We start from the raw sequence: 14,697 nt of genomic DNA on the forward strand, positions 1-14,697 counted from the left end.
AGTATTTTAAGTTATGAGATTAAAATAATTATACAATACTTTTGTCCATTTTTTAAAAATAAAATATGAAATAAGATAAATAATATCACAAATAAAAAAACAAGTAAAAAAAAGACATTATATAAAGTATTTATAAAAATCGCATAATTCAAATTTAAATTTTTTTTATATTAATTAAAAACATTTTTTTTTACGGTAGCACAAAATTCTTCCATATCATCAACTATTTCAAGAAATGAAGATTTAATAAATAATACCAATTTCTTTTATTATTTTAAAATAGTAATATTAAATTAATAAATAAAAAGAGCTATTAAAATAAAGGTAGAAATATGTTTATAATACTTTTTTTAGATATATATTTATAATACTAATATTATATTCTTCAATACATTTTTTATAGGTTTAAATATATTTTTAATTCTTATAATTTAGTATTTTGTATATTTTTGTTCTTATATTTTTTTCATTTTATTTATTATAAAATTTTATTATTTTATTTTTCGTTTTTAAAATAATATTTTTTTTATTCTTTTGCTGCAAAAATACCAAAAGCTTAATAATATATTATTGAACTTTATGAGATTCGAGGAAGCCACTTACCACCTCCACCAAACACCAGTACCCCGAAGTTGACCAAGACCATCCCCACAACTAAGAGCAAAACAAACTCCAAATTCCAACTTCTCTTCTCTATTAATCCTTGTAAGCTCTTTCTATAAAGGCCAAACTCACAAACCACACCCTAACAAATTCATCTTATTTTGCAACACAATTCAATTTTGAGCACTTACCAACACCACTTCCAATGGCTTCATATCATGAAGAAGAAGTGAGGCTATTGGGCAAGTGGGCCAGCCCATTTAGCAACAGAGTAGACCTTGCTCTCAAGCTCAAGGGTGTTCCCTACAAATACTCCGAGGAAGATCTTGCTAACAAGAGTGCTGATCTTCTCAAGTACAACCCCGTTCACAAGAAGGTTCCGGTTTTGGTCCACAATGGGAACCCATTGCCCGAGTCACTCATCATTGTTGAATACATAGATGAGACGTGGAAAAATAACCCACTATTGCCTCAAGACCCATATGAAAGAGCCTTGGCTCGTTTTTGGTCTAAGACCTTAGATGACAAGGTTAGCAATTAATCTTGTTTTTTGTTCTTTTCTTCCACTACTTTGATTATTGCATATTTGGATTAGTGGTTTTTTTTTTTTGACAGAATGTTTGGGTTAGTAGATTTTAGGTAAATATTTGTATATTTAGTTTCTCATCCAAGAATTGGGTGTTAGTTTAAAATTGATTGTTAGTTGAATTAATTTAAGCAGTCTTTGTGTTGGATAAGAAATATGCAACTTTCAAAAAGAGAAAATTCAAGTACAGATTTTGGAAGTGTTTTTTTATTGTATTTTAAATCAAAATTAGATATTAACCGATAATTTAAACAATAAAAATTAATATAGGTTATTAGATAAAATTTTAAATACTAAGAGTCTAGTTTAGATGATTGAGTAGGGTGTGTGAGTATTGTAAACTTCTTGGTATCCAATTCTTATAGAAAAAAAAAAGTTAAAACTTTAAATTTGATTAGATGATAACATTAAAAACACTAAAATGCATGTAAGTTTAGTACTTTTGAAGAACTAAAAGTGTCTCTTTTTAGCAACAAATATCTGGAAAACAAAGTTCATGAGGACATTGTGTTTTAAAGAGAAGTGAAAAAGAAAAGTATGGCTAAAGCAAGCACTACTACAGGGTAGAGTTTTTAATTAAGTTGTGTCTTTTTTGGTTTTAGATCTTGCCAGCTATATGGAATGCTTGCTGGAGTGACGAGAATGGGCGTGAGAAAGCAGTGGAGGAAGCCTTGGAAGCATTGAAAATCCTACAGGAAACACTGAAAGACAAGAAATTCTTTGGAGGAGAGAGCATAGGATTGGTAGATATTGCTGCCAATTTCATTGGGTATTGGGTTGCCATATTGCAAGAGATTGCAGGGTTGGAGTTGCTCACCATTGAGAAATTTCCCAAGTTATATAATTGGAGTCAAGACTTTATCAACCACCCTGTGATCAAGGAGGGTCTGCCTCCTAGAGATGAATTGTTTGCTTTCTTCAAAGCTTCTGCTAAAAAGTAGAACCATTTTAGAGGTAGGATTCATAATAAGTTAGTATGATTTTGTTGGGAAACAATTATCTTGTTGTGAGCAAAGGATTGTTCTGTTTTAAATTTAATTGACTGTGATTTGGTTGGGTATTGGCTATTTTAATTTTAACTAAAAAAAGTGTTCAGTTTTGTTGCCTGATTTCTCAACTAAATTGAACCAAGCTAAGAAGTTTCCCAAATGGGTGTGCATTATAGAATTTTTGGTGCTAGAGGAATGAGTGTTGTGCTTAAACTTTTCTTCATTATTAATGTTCCTATCTTCCCCCCATCTCTGGTGTCTGGCGGGCATAAACCACAAGTCAAACATCATTAGATATTGAATCTGCTCCATTTCAGTTATCCTGTTTATGATAGATTGTCCTGAAAATAAAAGCATGATCAATTTATGACTGTTCCCAAAAAGCTTCTTCAAGTATGAGAAAACACTAGGTGAATACATTGTCCACTAAGTTTTCAATACATCCTCTTTATAGATAATAAGTTCATACTTTGAAGTAAACACTGTGTATTATTGTATGGGTTAATTATATTTTAGTCCCTAAGAAGTATATATTTTTAAGTTTTTCAAATAAAATTTTATATCTTTTAGTTATTTAAATTCAAAAAGTGTTATGTTCAGTCTCTTAAATTAGAATTTATATATTTTTAGTTCCTTAAATTTGGGTAAAGGACTAAAAATAATATTTTTCAAACTTAAAAGACTAAAAAATACAAATTTTTATTTGTAAAACTAAAAAAACAGACCCTTTAATTTAAGGGATTAAAATCCTAATTTAACCTTTTTCTAATGATAAAGTTTGTTCATTGGACTCCTCTAGTTACGAGTATGGGACTATGGGCTGAATGTGGTTACATCATATGATCTGGGCCCGATTCCAAAGTTATCTGGGTAGTGCAATGGCAATTTACAAAGTTCAAATAATGTCATTTAAGGAGATTGTTAGGATTAGAATTTGAGAAGCCCTCGACAACATGAATGTTTGGCTTAAAGAGAAATGTTAACCAGTCCTTGCTTTAGGCTCCCTTCCAAAAAAATTGTTTACTATTGATATTTTTAATTTTTGTAAGGCCCCTACTTATTTTTTTTTGTTACCCTCTCTCATCTAAAAATCAATTTGTTATAATTTTATTTAATAGATTGTTTCTTAATATATCAATTCTTACCAAATTTAAAATCAATTAGTGATTACTTCAACTAAAGAATTTAAAATCAATTAGTCATTTACTTTACTTAAATAGATTGTCTCTTAATATATCAAGTCTCATCAAATTTAACTCACTTTTTAAGGCCTAAAAATATATTGGGTTGGCATTAATGATAACAATATACTATTTAACACACTCTTTTGAACACATTGAATATTATTAACTAAAATTGATTGAAATCATGAATTTTTTGGGCCTCATTTATTTTTTAACGAATCTCTCTTAATTTAATAGTTTTTAATAAATTTTAATTAATAGTAAAGTGTGGGTTAGAAGAATTTTAATTTTTGGTCTAGTTTTCTGCTATGGGAGATGAGGGCAATTCGACCTGAACATGGCATATGGGCCTTGCCTCGGGATGACGCAGCTTGCACGGTGAGAGCGTCTTCAAAGACAACATTCAAAAACATTCATAAATTAAACCAAACATATTTTTAGTATTTTTATTTTTTTAAAAAATAAATAGAAAACAAAATATTAAACTAAACATGTTTTTAAAAAATATGAATTTGGAAATGAAAATTGTTTTCCAGAAATGGAAATAGAAAACGTCTTCACAAATCAAGCACCCCCTAAATTTTATAAAAACTAAATGACTTTTTAAAAAGAGAAGGCTCTAAATATCCACAATAAGCAATATTACAGAAAATGTGCATACCTTTATTTGTGTTAGAACATTGTTGTGAATCCAATGCTCCCTTTAGAAAAGATTTATCATATTTGTTATTCTGAATGATTGGGCTTTAGGCCTAGTCTGAAACACTAACATAATGAGAGCTACTATTGGTCCCTATCAAATTTACTTTTGGCCCCTGCATGAAAATCCCATTTTGCCCCCATTTCAAATTCTCCACCCCTCCCTCTTCCCTCCTTTCCTGGCACCCCACTCCCTTTTCTCTCTTTCCCAACCCTCCTCCTTCACTTCACAACCCGCGCCTAATCCTTCTCCCTATCCTTCGCTAACACTTCTAAGATACCTTTTCTCTCTCACAAATTTATGTTCAATGAAATCGTGATTTCATTATATACATATCTATAACGGAATCTTCATTCTATTTATATTATTTTTTTGGAAAATAATAGATAATAGAAAGAAGATTCCATTGTATATATTGATATAATAGAATCACATATTTTTTTGGTTTAGAAAATCATAACAGAATCGTGATTCCATTTTATGTTTCACCAGAATACACAACGAAATTATGATTCCGTTGTGTGTTTGATAAAACACACAATGAAATCACGATTTCGTTATGTTATTTTTCTAGAACTATAAAAAATTATGATTTCATTATAATTTTTTAAACAAAAAAAAAAGATAACTTAATCACAATTTTATTGTATTAAAGGAGATGCCAAAATAATTACACAGAATCATGACTTCTTGAGAAGGTTATTTTTGAAATAGAAAAAGGACCGGTCCCTTAGAAGGGGGCCAATAGAAAATGAAATACTACCTATAACAACTCCCTAACATATGACTATCTTCCTGGATCTTTTGACCCATAAAGAAAATTATAATTGGATAAAAAATTTGGTGCCCATCGGAAAGAATGTCAAACCAAATCATTTGTCCGTAAAGTAAAGTGATTTTAAATTCCTCCTTCCCTTCTTAATCATAAAGATTATTTTTAAAAATTTATTTGTCTCTTTTAATAAGATTATTTTTTAATTTTTAAATAAATTAATAATTTTTTCTTACATACTATTACTTAATTATTTTTTTAAATATTAATAAAAAAATTGAGTGAATAAAAAGATAAAAATAAGATAAATTTAAAATAATAGTACAATTAATTGATAAATATAATATAATTAACTAACTAAATATTTTTTTAACTAACATAAATTAGTTAAAAGATTTTTATAATTAACACAAAAAAAGAGAAGAGAGTATGAGATAACTTCTGAAACAACAAAATGTATATGAATGTGTTCATTTTCAACATATAAATAACAGTATATGCATTTGCAAAGCATTTAATGTTGAAATAAATGACCTTCATTATACAAGTTCTTAGCTCCTAACTTCTAAACTGGTATTGTAAAGAAAAATATATTTCTTATTTTTTTTAACTATAAGATCTTTTTTAGAAATTTATTTATCCTTTTTTACAAGATTCATTTCTAATTTTTAGATATATTAATTATTTTTTTCATACGTATCTTTACTTAATTATTATTTCTTCTAACATTAATGAGAAACAATTAAAAAGATAAAAATATAAAAAAAGATAATTTTGAAATGATAATATAATTAATTGACACATATTTAATTTAATGTAATACAAAAATAAAAATAAAGAGTATTTACGAATTTGTTTATATCACAAAAATTTAGTAGTCATATGTAATTAATGTAGAAATAGATGACTACTTCAAGCACCCAAAAGTTCAAACTACCTCTCCATTAATGACAATTAATTGGTACTTCGATTAGGACATCTACAATAGTTCAATTTAGGACTTCATCAATTAGGAGTATTTAATAATTTTTCACACTTCCTAACCATCGTTTTTCTTCTTTTTTTAAGTAATTTAATCATTTTTTTTCTCTAATTAAGAACCTAATCAAATTTTCTTAATAAACCTCACAATATATCTCAATTTTTGTATATTTTATTATTCTGCTTAGTTTAAGTCTAATATATTTTTTCTTTATAATTTAAATTTTTTGTATATTTTATTATTCTGCTTAGTTTAAGTCTAATATATTTTTTCTTTATAATTTAAATTTTTTGTGTAAGTCAGAAGTAACATAATAAAATATTTGCATTCTAATCAGTTTGATTACTGAATATTTCTAAAATTTTGAAGGCTAATTGAATATAGCTCGTGTGTTTAACTTGTTTTCTCGTGTTCATTTTAATGCACCTTAGATGCTAGAATTCTTGGTTAAAATATGTCTTGAGAGAACTGTTTTAGGACACATGGACAATCTTTGCTAACATGTTTCACAAAACTTGACTAAAATTGCATTGGACAATCTTTTTATTAGTCTGTTTTACAAGTGTTTTTGCCTAAGTTGTTTACAAAAAAGCTCCATCTTTGAAAAGATGTTAAAATTTTCACTAAGACATTATTCAACCCTCTTTTAGTGTGTTTCTTGTATTTTAAATAGAAAAAAAATTAAACACCAAAAACCAATTGACACCTTGACAGATGGAAGAAAAAGAAATATTGATATGATAGACGATGAGATGTAATATGAAAAGAGATATAACAGAAATTAAGGTTGTTGATGGGGTATTTAATATTTAGGAGCGTTGAAATTTAAGATCTCTTTTAAAAACATCAATAATTTGTGAGTTTAAGTGGTAAACTAGTAATGAGTTGATTCTTCTTCAAGTAAGATATTAGAAAAGTCTTATGAATAAAAAAAATATGATTGAAAAGAAAAATCCTAGTAAAAGTGGCTAATGTGATTATTCAACAAAAATTAATCATGAATACAATTAATAGATATTTTATAACCATAAATGGTAAATATAAAATAATTTACTACATTTATTTAAATATTTAACCATATTAGTTTCTCTTCTTGTAATAAATATAACATTGAAGACACTTAGCATATATGTGAAGACGTACGTGGTGGCCTCTGCATCACCAATTCTACCTACCTCAGGTAAATTAGGCTTAATATCCAATTTTCAACTTTTCAAGGGGGGCGTGACACCCCACTTCGTGTAACACTTCCCATCATGAGTTAAAACCATTTAAAACCATGCATAGGCCACATTCATAGTTGTAGAGAAGCTTGCAATGGCCAAAGACTATGGAGAAGTTGAGTTGTTTGGTGTAGGTGGAAGCCCTTTTGCCAGAAGGGTGCAGATTGCCCTAGAACTGAAGGGAGTTCAATACACTTACTTTGAAGAAGATCTTAGGAACAAGAGTGCTCTTCTTCTCAAATACAACCCTGTTCACAAGAAGGTGCCTGTGCTTGTCCACAATGGAAGACCCTTGGCTGAGTCCCTTGTGATCCTTGAATACATTGATGAGACATGGGAGAACCACCACCCCATCTTGCCTCAACAACCTTATGATAGAGCCTTGGCTCGATTCTGGTCAAGGTACATTGATGACAAAGTAAGTCATAACTGTTTTCTTTTAATTTGTACAGGAATGTAAAATTAATTATATATAAGGTAATTTTTTTTATATTATATAGTAATTAGCTTAAAATATTATTTATATTTGTCTCATTCGAAGAAAAGGTTACTCTTGTACTATACATTAATTAGCTTAAATATTTCATTTTGATTTTGTGTGTTAAAGCTTCTCCAGAACAGATTTATGGTAAACTGCTTAATTTATCAATATTATATCAAACTATAGGTGGCTCCTAATAATCAAGAAGCAGAAGCTTATTTAAGCTATGACTACTTAACCTTAAAAAGAAACATCTCAACAAAAGTTGTGTATATCAGTTGTTGATTGAGCCCTGTGTTAATTGTTGTAAACTTCTTTGATAAATTTAATTCATCGATCTTTTAATGAAAACAGGACATTCCTTGAATTAGGGGTGTGAGTCGTGGCTATGACAAAGCCAATGAGGCTATTACCTTAGGCCCCCTCTAAGCTCTTAGTTTTTATATAGATCCCTTCCAATCTATTAGTTCATAATATTTGAGAATTTTAAAAGAAAATTAATTAAAAGAAATATTATATTATCTTGAAAGTTTTAATAAATATTAATTTGATATCGGTAATCTTAAATTTATTCGTGAAACAAATATATTAACAAAAGTACTAACAAAACAAATCAATATTAAATTATATTAAAAAATTAATTCTTTTTACATGCATGCAATGTTTACATATAATATTATATTAGTAATACTAGTAATTGTTTTCATTCTTGAAAGAAAATCGAAATAAGTTTTTTAAAATTAACTTGAGATAAATTATATTACAAAATATTGGTTAAATGAATTACTGTTGAATGAGATATTTAAATTGTTTGGTTATTAAATTTTGATTAATAATTTTTTAAATATTAAATTTTTCTAAGACTTAAAAAATTATAGACATGAGACAGCAAGGAGGGATCCACTCTAGGGTTTTTGGGAGCTGCACCCACTAGATTTTTTTAGTATTATGAATACGTATAATTATAAACTGTCTACATAATTTAAAACACACCTAAAAAATAATTTATAACATGAATATTGCCCCCATTAAATTGTATAGTTGAGTATTGATCCCACAACTAAAAATTTCAGGATCTGTTCTCACTGCCTTGAAGTGGAATAGTTCCTTGACGTACTAAAGTAAAAATAAAAAGAAGAAAGAAGTGTCGTGTAATAAGTGGCTAATTCGTAAATTAAATACTGAAGTTTATCTCCCATTTATCTATTAAGTACTTTAAAGTTTAAAATTTACATTTGTGCTTAATTGTTATGGACATTTTCAGAACATTTCACAAAATTTCTCACTTTATTGCATCGAACAATAATCATTGTTTATCATCAATAATTAACACGAATCTTCATTTTCCTCTCAATCTAGTGCCTGCCTGCAATATCAAAGGCAGCATTTACTGTAGACAAGGAGGAACGTGACAAGGGCACTGAGGAATCACTCGAGTCTCTTCAAATTCTTGAGAATGAGCTCAAACACAAGTTCTTTGGAGGAGAGACTATAGACATAGTGGACATAGCCGCTGGTTTCATAGCTTTCTGGCTCCCTGCAATTGAAGAGGCTGTTGGGTTGAAATTGCTGACCAATGAGAAGTTTCCAAAACTCTACAAATGGGGTGAAGACTACACCAACCACCCTATTGTGAAAAAGAATCTTCCCCAAAGAGATAGGCTTGTGGGGTTCTTCAAAGCTCGATATGCATCATCCAACAGTGCTTCCAAATAGACCAATTGTGGGTGTGATAGAGACTCATGATTTGGGGAAATTGTTGTGTAATAAATCTTGTAATGAGTAAGTGGCTTCTTGAGGGAGGATCTACATGATGGAATTATCTAATTCATTTTCTTATGCCTATATACAAGATAAAATTTCTTAATTCATTAAAATTAAGAAAAATGATTAATTTAGTTGATAGTAATAAATTTGTCTTAAATTTATAATTTTTTAAAAATTATCCTTGTCATTAATACTCATGTTTCTTCTAATGGTTTGTCAATACATTCTCTTTCTTTTTTTAATGAAAAATATTTCTAATATAAAAATAATTAATATAAAAAATATTATAAAAAAATAAACGTCATTTCAAACTAGGATCTCATTAATATGAATATGGATGGATGGAGTGATTGTTAAAAGAAAAATTATCTTCAATCATCTTTCTTTCTTGAAGTGACGTCTCCAATCATCTTTCTTCCTTCTCCATTCCGCTGCCATTGATTTTCAAAAAGTACATGACTCCATTGATGAAGAAGATCCAAGACCTACAAGCTCCACATGGAGCTACATCATGTGGTATCAAGAGCATCTTCATCTAGGTGATGTTCTTTTGCTTCCTCTATCTTTTTGTTCGGTCAATTCACTTTAATTGCTTGTTCTTCATCTTCTTCTCCATGTATCTCCTCCATTGTCTTGTGGTTTGGTGTTGTTTAGAGTAGATTCAAAAACATAAACCGATTAAATCTTAGATATACACTTGTTCTTGCATTTCTATGGTTCAAATTTTATAGATATACTCTTGAATCATGTATTTGTGTTGAGTTTAGGTTCCTTTGAGTTTTGTCTTGCTATTTTTTTTGGCTGAAACTTAAACCATAAAATTCTTACAAAAACATTAAAGTAGAAGAAAACCTCAAAAATCTAGAGTGACATGTTCACCTATTGTAGTTTTGTCATAGAAGTCATGTCTAGTCATAAAACTTGTCACATAAGATTCTTTATGTTGTGCTAAATTTTTTTTTTTTTTGTTTCTTTGTCTAACTCATTTATTCATGAGTGTATGCAACTTTTTTTAGCCTATTATTTGATTTGAGTCAAATCTTGCATGTTAATTAGTCTTTAACATATTCATGCAAAATTCTTAGAGATTTTTTGATTGTGAACCTTTTCTTGAACTTTTAGGTTTTCTTATGATTGTGTCTATTGTGAATTTGAGTTTTGGTGATTGAATTGTTGGCTGAAATTTTGATCCTAAGTGTATATTGAACTCCTAAAAAACTGTGGTAAACAAGCCTAGTGAGTTTAACATACATAGAAAAATTGAAAGAAAGCCTAAGGAAATCAATATACCATGCAAAAATTGTTGGTGTTGGCAGCTTGAACATATGAACTTGTAAAAATTACTGGGAATTGGTCACTGCAAATTGTGAGCTGAACTTTTTAATGAATTTTCTAGACATCTGAAAAAAAAAAAAAAAAGAACCAAGTGATTTGGATAAAAGGAAAAAAATAAGAAAAATCAAACATGTTGGCAAAAAAAATCAGTGTCCAGAAAAAAAAAGTGAAAGGGAAGTGTGCTTATTGTTTTGGCTCAAAATTTGTTCTATTATTAGTTCCTATTTTAGACCAATCTTGGTTTTGAAATTTCAATTGAAAAGTAGTGTGAAAACAAATGCCAAAACTAGAGGTTTCTTGAGTTTTTTTTTATAGTTTTTTTTACTCTATTCTAGAGCCATTCTAGGTTTCTCTTTGAGTCCTAGCTTGCTTTTGTGTGCTTTTTATTGCTTTAATTGTTGAATATTCCTTGAAAATTTGTCTTGTTAAAACTCTATTGGTTTAGCTTTCATTTTCTTGTCTTTTTTTTTTAAGTGTTGCCTACAATAAGGATTGGAAGAGGAAATTGGTGTGTTGCTTGAAGGAATATTTTTGAGTCTTAGAGGTTAACCATCCTAGGAGCACCATTGGATTTGAAGCAACCAAAGCCTCACCAAATTTTGAGTGAAACACTTGAGAAAACAAATAAGCATTGAAGACAAATTTGAAGACCTTAATTGCTTTGTTAAATTTGTTGTAATAGAACAATTGAGTGCTGATTTTTTTTTCTATTGCAATTCCTTGTATTTGGACATTCTTTAGAGGTGTATCGGGAGTCTCCAAGAAACCACCCAAACCTCTATTTATGTGTAATAGCTTAGTGTAAACCATGTAGACTAAGTGAAAAGCTAGTTGGGACCTCCAAAGGGTCATCCAATCCTTCACATAGGAAACCGTCTAGCTTGCTTTAAATTTACTTTACCTTCCATTGTCAAACTGCCTAGATAGCTCGCCTTTTATCAATTAATTTTTACCTTATCTTTCACACCTCTTTTAGTGTTTATTTTGGTTAGTTTCAACCAAATTTTATTTTACCTTTTGTTTTAAAACCTCCAACAAGAAAGAACCACAACTTAAGAACCAACATGAGTCTTCGTTCTTCATCTAGTGTTAATGGTGAGGGTTCTACTCCTAAGGACCCCTTGTATAAGATATTAGATGAGTTGAGATCCCTTAAGTTGTGGAAAGAAAAACAAGAGAGAAAAGAAAAAGGAAAAAAAAAAGAGTGGAAGAAATAAGTCAAGATGAAAGAGAGAAAATAAGAGAGGACGAAAGAAGAAAAATAATGAAAGAAATGAAAAGAGAAAAACATGTCTCATATATTAGTCATGACTCTTGCAAGAGTTTAAGTAAAGAACTTAGCGACTATTATAGAGGGTGCCATAGGTCACATACTAAACATCACTCCCAAAGAAGAGAAAAGGATAGAAGGCCTCAAGAGGTTAACATTAGTCTCCCATATTTCCATGGAAAAGATAATGTTGAGGCCTACCTAGATTAGGAAATGAAGGTTGAACAAATCTTTGTTTGCCATCATATTAGTGAAGAGAGAAAAGTTCCATTGGCTACCCTTAGCTTTCAAGGGTATTGTGACACCCTCTACCCCTTACATATATGTACTAATAATAAAAGAAATAAGAAATCAAATTTAATTAATTTTTTTTAAAACACATTTAAATTCAAGCCTTTCAAAAGGGTAAAAGGCTCACATTCACTTTTCTAACATCATAATAAAATTTGTCCAAATAAATAATAAATCATCTCGGGTCAAAATAAGGCCGTCCAAGACTTCATGCAATTAATATAGAAACTTATACCCTAATGTCACGTTCTATCAGTGCATTGTGTTCCCGTGTCCTCTAGGATGAGGTTCTTCATAGTCATCCACCTAATTATCTGCTCCCACGAACACAAGGTTCAACATCATCACAGGATCCAAACACAAATAGCACACAAGGAGTGAGTTATCACATTCCTAACTAATGGAGAGAAACAAGACAACATGTAGGTATAAATATCATATAAACAAAATAAAACTTACTTAAACATAGCTCATGCCATTTCACCACTTTGTTGCCCAACATCACATCACAACACAACACGTCTCATTCATTTTCACAACATTCACGTATTCAAGGATCAAAACACAATATCACCAAGTCAATCAATATCGATCAATACACAAGCATTATGCAACATATACACTAAGACTCAATCTTATATGCAATGTGGTGCCATGTCAGTGAAAAACCTCATCGGGCGCCTAGGAGTACATGGCAAGACAAATCACACACTAGCAAGTTAGGTCACTCTTACTAGGTAAAATCACAGGGAAACTAGTCAGGGTCCACTGTTTTGCGTGAATGCTCCAACCATATGAGATCAACATAGGCTTAAAGGAGCACTCAAACCGGGTGTATTTACCCCCAAGGCCTACACTCCGAAGAGTCCGTCAAGGTCTCTCCCTCCTGATTCAGGTCCAACCCAGAAAACATTTTAGCACATAGAATCTATCTATGAACTATACAAATCACACGACTCCTCAATTGTTCTCAAAATAGTTTTATCTTGTCATGCTTGTGATTAAACTCGTCGGGTTCCCACATTGGTTCCCATCGCAATACTTGCGCGCATTAACTCGTCGCTCTAAAAGGGTCTTATAATCATGTGATTGTACAATTCATAGCTCATAACTCAATGCACACAACATCTCAATGCATATATATATATATATATATATATATATATATATATATATATATTATACAAGTTAATACATACTCAATTTATCACATACACTCGGTCTCAATCACAATGGTATAATCCCAATTTAACATGTTATCACACCTCATGAATTATATACACTTTACCTATGAACTATGCAATACACATGACTCTTCAATTGTTTTCAAAATAATTTTATCTCATCGCGCTTGTGATTAAACTCGTCAGGTCCGCATAATGGATCTCATCACAATACTCGTCGCACAAAAACTCATTGCCCTTAAAGGGTCTTACAATTGTATGATTGCACAATTCATAGCTCACAACTTAATACACACATCTCAATACACATGTATTTCACCATTCATCATAGGTTCAATTTATCACATACTCATAATTTGAATCACCATTTCATAATCTCAATATAACAATTTATACGAAAGGTTTATCATAACATGGAGAGTATAGCCCTCAAATAATTTCACATAATTATATCAAAATAATTAATCTAAATCATACGTATAAAAAAAATGAAAACACCAATAACATTCAATTTTATCAACCAATTCGCATCAGGAAATCAATATTGTATTTATAATCATAAACGAAAAAATTATAATTCAATAAACATCCCAAAATAAACCCTAATTTAATTCTCTAAGGATCCCTACACATGTTCATTCTAACCCCAATTACAATAAACTCATCCCCTATCTCTAAGCGGGCTCACGTGTGTATTCCGATAATGATAGTGACATCTCTAGAAATTTCCCGTGATTCCGTTTTTCCTTTGATTGCTCTGATAGGGTTCCTAAACGTTAGAGAGAAGGAGAAGGGATTGAAGCCTTCATTCTATTGTCTACGTGCAGTGAGTATTTCTCCCTCTAGAGACGTTATTTTTCAAATCCCAACGGTGAAGATGTGAGGAAATAAATCAAAAATTACATATCAAAATTTCATGACAATCAAACGGTTAACGAATCCGAGATTGTAGTTTTACTGAGATAGTTTTGGATTTCTGCGGGAAAAGAAAAAGATACGGTGCAAGGGGTATTTCTCTTAGCTCTGACATGTTTGTGTAATTCACAATGGTGAGAATGTTCAAAGATGAGTTCTGAACCTGGTGCTCAAATTTCACGACGATCCAGCGGTGAATGAGTCCTAGATCATCATTTTTCTTGGACAAGTTTGGTAGTATGCGGGAAAAGAGAGAGTTTTGGGAGGAAGAGAAGGGAAAACGAAATTGAGAAGAAGATGAGGCTTAGAAGTTATCGTCACTGAGCTAACATGTCTCTATTTATAGGTAGAGTACTCACAACCTATTAGTTTCTCTATTTATTTATTTTTATTATTTTATAAAAAGAAACTCTAT

At 30.2% G+C, this 14,697-nt stretch overlaps 2 protein-coding genes across 3 annotated transcripts; both read left to right on the forward strand.

The window, feature by feature from the left end:
* The first annotated feature begins 713 nt into the window (after nucleotides 1–713).
* GSTU13 (glutathione S-transferase GST 13) lies at nucleotides 714–2,556 on the forward strand. Its single transcript, NM_001251792.3, has 2 exons — nucleotides 714–1,132; nucleotides 1,792–2,556. The coding sequence occupies exons 1-2, from the start codon at nucleotides 809–811 to the stop codon at nucleotides 2,128–2,130; spliced, it is 663 nt and encodes a 220-aa protein (NP_001238721.1). The 5' UTR covers nucleotides 714–808; the 3' UTR covers nucleotides 2,131–2,556.
* A 4,477-nt stretch (nucleotides 2,557–7,033) lies between these two features.
* LOC100819805 (probable glutathione S-transferase) lies at nucleotides 7,034–9,739 on the forward strand. 2 transcript variants are annotated; one of them, XR_413507.4, is made up of 3 exons: nucleotides 7,034–7,457; nucleotides 8,880–9,302; nucleotides 9,682–9,739. XR_413507.4 is itself a non-coding variant. In NM_001317529.1 (2 exon segments), coding segments are annotated over 2 exon segments (681 nt in total).
* Nucleotides 9,740–14,697: the final 4,958 nt, after the last annotated feature.

Source organism: Glycine max, chromosome 3 (genome assembly GCF_000004515.6).
Source record: "Glycine max cultivar Williams 82 chromosome 3, Glycine_max_v4.0, whole genome shotgun sequence".
NCBI lineage: Eukaryota > Viridiplantae > Streptophyta > Magnoliopsida > Fabales > Fabaceae > Glycine > Glycine max.